Source organism: Eleginops maclovinus, chromosome 21, assembly GCF_036324505.1.
Source record: "Eleginops maclovinus isolate JMC-PN-2008 ecotype Puerto Natales chromosome 21, JC_Emac_rtc_rv5, whole genome shotgun sequence".
Classification (NCBI taxonomy): domain Eukaryota; kingdom Metazoa; phylum Chordata; class Actinopteri; order Perciformes; family Eleginopidae; genus Eleginops; species Eleginops maclovinus.
This window is the reverse complement of record NC_086369.1, coordinates 467,501-472,500: the sequence shown is the minus strand read 5'-3', so window position 1 is coordinate 472,500 and position 5,000 is coordinate 467,501. Positions and strand designations below refer to the sequence as shown.

The 5,000-nt window shown below is 42.0% G+C and overlaps 1 protein-coding gene across 1 annotated transcript in view; it reads right to left on the bottom strand.

Annotated features, from left to right (window-relative positions):
* LOC134884048 (receptor-type tyrosine-protein phosphatase mu-like) overlaps positions 1-5,000 on the bottom strand; it is an 84,996-nt gene that overhangs the window by 45,366 nt on the left and 34,630 nt on the right. The window contains 2 exon segments of the mRNA XM_063912646.1: positions 3,713-3,893; positions 4,011-4,123. Of these exon segments, the coding sequence (XP_063768716.1) occupies positions 3,713-3,893; positions 4,011-4,123 (294 nt within the window).

Below are 5,000 nucleotides of genomic sequence, written 5' to 3'. Positions count from 1 at the left end.
TTAATATGAGGGAAAGGGGAGGATGGGGGAGGACAGGGGAGGAGGGGTGCCAGTGATGGATGATTCTCGTCAGAAACTCAGAAGCATCTGGAACCACAGGAACATCAGGATCAATATACTCTGATCTTTAAGCATGAATACTAATAAAGTTATTCTGTGTTCTATTATTCCACTCCGTATTCAAGCCTCTTTATTGGTGTGTCCTTCTTTAAAGCCCTGCTCCATATTTACTGACATTTAAACCATGTCATATTTTTAAACAATTACAATATTTAAATAATTCAGCCAAAATGAATGACAACTTAAAACGAGGAAGATCTTAGCTAGATCATTCATTATATTATGTAACTAAATCTGTCTTGACATCACTATGGCTATTGGCTCCTATTGATAGGCTAAGGGGGCGGGACATCTGTAAGCAGTTGACCAATCAACGGCTAAAGTGAGCAGAATATGTCTTCTACAAATACAACTATTTATTACCTCGTGTTTTGAATTGCGTGTTTATATATACAGTATGGAAATGTAGCTGTATGAACTGTTTTTGAGCAGCAATTTATCAGGAATTGCTAAAAAAATAAATATCTGATGATAAATTGATTTAAAAGTTTCCTTTTTTGAACATTAAATATGAATAAAGTGCTTAAAGAAACCTTAAAATGACAGAAAAACTTCCTCAGACACAGCCTTTAGTTCTAATTCATTTAATCTACTAAATATCACTAATGTTGGTTTATTAAAGACAGAGAAATGTGATATATCTGTATAAGTTTTCCTCTTCAGATTTGGACAAACCAAATGAAAAGCAGAGACAGAGAAATAAATAAGAAGATATAAATAAAGAGAGTAAAGAGGTTTGAGCGGAGCGTGAACATCCGAGGTGAAAAGAGAGAAAGGAGTGAAATATTCATTCCCTGTTTTCTGAAAGCCTCAACAAACAGCACACACACTTTAATGGATGTTAACACACACACACACACACACACACACAGACAGAAAAACAGGCTTTTAGTTTCCATGACCAATGCTGACGTCAGTGTGTGTGTGTGTGTGTGTGTGTGTGTGTGTGTGGATTCATATCCAGTTCATACTGTATGTAAAAGGTAGAAAACACATTTATATTTAGCCTTAAGAGTATTTACTTTCCATATTAGGTCATTAAAATAATAAGAAATGTAAATTATTCTGCTTTTTTATTTTGGTACAGATACTTCTATTGTATAAGAGTCTAATGCAGTATTTCTACATGTAGTATAAGTACTTTTACTGCAGTAATCTCTACTCAATCATCCATCTGAATGAGCCAAAAGAATATTATATATAAATGTTTTCTTTTAGTTAAAATAATGTTTATTCCAAATGAAAATGAAATTGTTAAATGAACTGGTTCAGTTATTTTTAAATTGAATACATTCATTTGTTTTTATTTTAATTTATTTGAAATGGACCGCAATTATATTTATGTAATTGCAATATATATATATATATAAATATATATTTTTAAGTCACTCGTTAGTATTTAATTGAATTGAATAAATATATAAATATCATTTCATTTATTTCATTTCTAAAAATGAACTGCATTTATGTTGTATACTATTTTTCTTTATTTTAAATGAACTCTACTCACATTTATTTTTGTATTGTTATTTATTTATTTGTTATTGAGCATAATCTGGTACTGTGTTCTCTGGTATGAAATATAGAAGCAGAATTTTAAATGCTGAGCCCTCGCAGCGACTTCCTGTTTATCTGCCACCACGCTGCGTCGCCTCGCCGAGCGCTAAGTCCTAAAGCTTGTCTGATGGACACACTGATGTATTATTAAACACACACTCACACACACACACGCCCACACACACACACACACACACACGCCCACACACACACACACACACACACGCCCACACACACACACACACACACACACACACACACACACACACACACACACACACACACACACACACACACACACACGCCCACACACACACACACACGCCCACACACACACACACACACACACACACACACACACACACACACACACACACACACACACACACACACACACACACACAGAATATGGTTTATAATTTATTTGGACTAAAATGAATAAATAAAAGAGAGTTGAGACGACAGAGACGAGTTATCAGAGCGAACATCATCACACTGAGCACTGACAGAGAGAGAGAGTGTGTGTGTGTGTGTGTGTGTGTGTGATTGACAGGCAGCGGAGCTCACTGACACACTGAAACACACACAAACACTCCTCTCCTCCTTCATGTTTCCTGCCACTGGTCCCAGAGGAGCGTTTGTTTTAATCAACTGACAGTCCCAGAGGGGAGGAGGTTACAACAAAGGAACAATCAGACTGACAGACTGGTTTAGTTACTGAAGTGGAACCCGGCAGCATCCTGAAGAGACTCCATTCTCATCAAGGAACCATGAGCCTCCAAAAGCCTCAACAAGAAACTCTAGAACCTCATCATAGCGCACATCAATCCCATCAACAAGCCAGAGAACCTCATCAAGCACCTCTAAGCTAAAACAAAACATCTAGAACCGCATATGTCCTATATAGCTTCATCAAAAGCCTCTCAACTCTTTAACTTATCGACAACCTCTAGAACCTTATCTTAGAGCACCAACAGCTCATCAACAACCTATAAAGCCTCATCAATGACCAACATAACCTCAACAAAGACCTCTTAAACCTCACTGAAGACCACCAAACCTTTTCAATGACCTCCAGAACCTTATCAAAGATTTCTAAGACCTCATCAAGCACCTCGAGAACCTCATGAAGGCCTTCTATTACCCATCAAAAACCTTTGCAACCTCATCGAGCACCTCAGAAATACCTCTTAACTTATATAAGAGGTATTTAACTTGATATAAATTGCAAAATAATCTCAGTAAACCAGGGAGTGTGTGTGTGTGTGTGTGTGTGTGTGTGTGTGTGTGTGTGTGTGTGTGTGTGTGTGTGTGTGTGTGTGTGTGTGTGTGTGTCAGGGAGGGGTCTGCAGCGGAGAGACAGACAGGTATGTGGTGTTAGAGGGTGTTAGAGGGGTGGTACGCAGCAGTGTTTATGGAACATACCACAGACAGGTCACAGAGCGTGTCACTGCAGGTCTGAGCAGAACGTGCTGAGACAGGACGGAGATCACAGAGCTGTAGAACATCTGCAGGGACACCGCTGCACACACACCCTGCAGCAGACTGTATACATCTGTGTTTGTGTGTGTGTGTGTGTGTGTGTGTGTGAGTGTGTGTATGTATGTATGTCCTAATGTGTATGAAGGCCTATTTTTAGGGATGAATTTGTGAAAACAAGCCTATGAAAGTATCTCAAATAAAATACTGCCAGCCGTCCGAGTCTGATGGAGTAGTCATTTAAAAAACAAACAGCTGAACAGAGAGAAATGAAATCTGCAGTCTGACTCCAGCACCTATGTAATTAGCGCGCTAATTGCTAATAACCAACACGCGCACACACAGACACACACACACTGTAGCCATTAGCAGCTAATGAAGCCTCGCTGCCTTAACGACCTCCCGTTAGCCATTAGCCACCTGATGAGCTCAGTGCTAACACTGCCTACCGCTAACGCTATGCTAATGACTCCCCCATTAGCGGCTAATGAGCTCGTGAGAGGGTAGCCGTTAGCTGTTAGCTGCTAGCAGTCCCATTAGCGGACAGGTGACTCACCTGCACACTTAGTCCTGGCCCTCAGCGGGGGTCCGGGATTTCCTGTGCCTCCGTCCAGGGGCCGGGTCAGCAGCACGCTGATCTCATACTCGGTGTCGGGGTCCAGGTGTCCGATCTTATGGGTCGGCTTATCCACCGGGGTGGTGTCGATCAGCATGCCCGACATCGTGCGGTACTCCACCTGAACACAAAACGTTACAGCTTCAGTTGGCAGTCATGGAGTTGCAGGGGTCAGACAGGGGTCGGGCTAAAGGCTCTGATATTCATCTCGTTAAGAGTCTGTCATTAATTGATTCACCTCTCTCTCGATGATTGGTCCGTCTCCATTGATGGAGTTGGCGTTAAGTTGGATCCACAGGTAGGTGGCGCCCACCGCTGTCAGCTGTGGGGGGGCAATGGGTACCGGGGGTTCTGAGGGTCAAACAGAACCAGGATCAGTTACACACACACAAACACACAAACACACGCACACACAAACACACACACACACACACTGATCTCTTAACGAGGGAGGAAAGAGTTAACGAGTTAATTAATATTCGTGACCTTCAGCGAATCACGGCAGACCTGGATTCTATTACCCAGAATCCCCGGTGGTGCTGCTCTATTTCTTCCTGACCCACTTCACACTCACACTCACACAGTAAGTAGGATACGTGTGTAATGATGCGTGGTTATCAGGTAAAATGTTCAGGTTAATGCTCACCTGGGTGTGTGTGTGTGTGTGTGTGTGTGTGTGTGTGTGTGTGTGTGTGTGTGTGTGTATGTGTGTGTGTGTGTGTGTGTTTTGAGTGACAGTTCAATCAGGGGTTTAGCCGCCAGAGGGATTGTGGGGTATGTGTCAGGTCATGTGACCGACAAACACCTCCTCAACTGTGTGTGTGTGTGTGTGTGTGTGTGTGTGGAGAGATCAGACGAGCTATCGACCCAACACACACCCACACACACACACACACACACACACCCTCAGTATTGACGGTGTGTTATGAATGCTATCCCCCTGATCCTTCAGTGAAACCACAGCTGCATATTTAATGAGATAACTCCTCATTTGCATATTTTAAACTTTATGTTTCAGAAAACGTGTAATATTAAAAAGTATTGTCTTAACGTCAGGACGGAAGGGGGGAAGTTTCACGGTGATATCTGTTTGTCACATTTCTTCCCCCACTCACCTGTAGTGCAGCCTCAGGAGCGGTAATGAACTCTGAGACGAGCCGAACAGAATTTATTAAACGACGGGAAAAGGAAAATACCCAGAATCCTCCTCTGCAGGCGCGCATGAAAG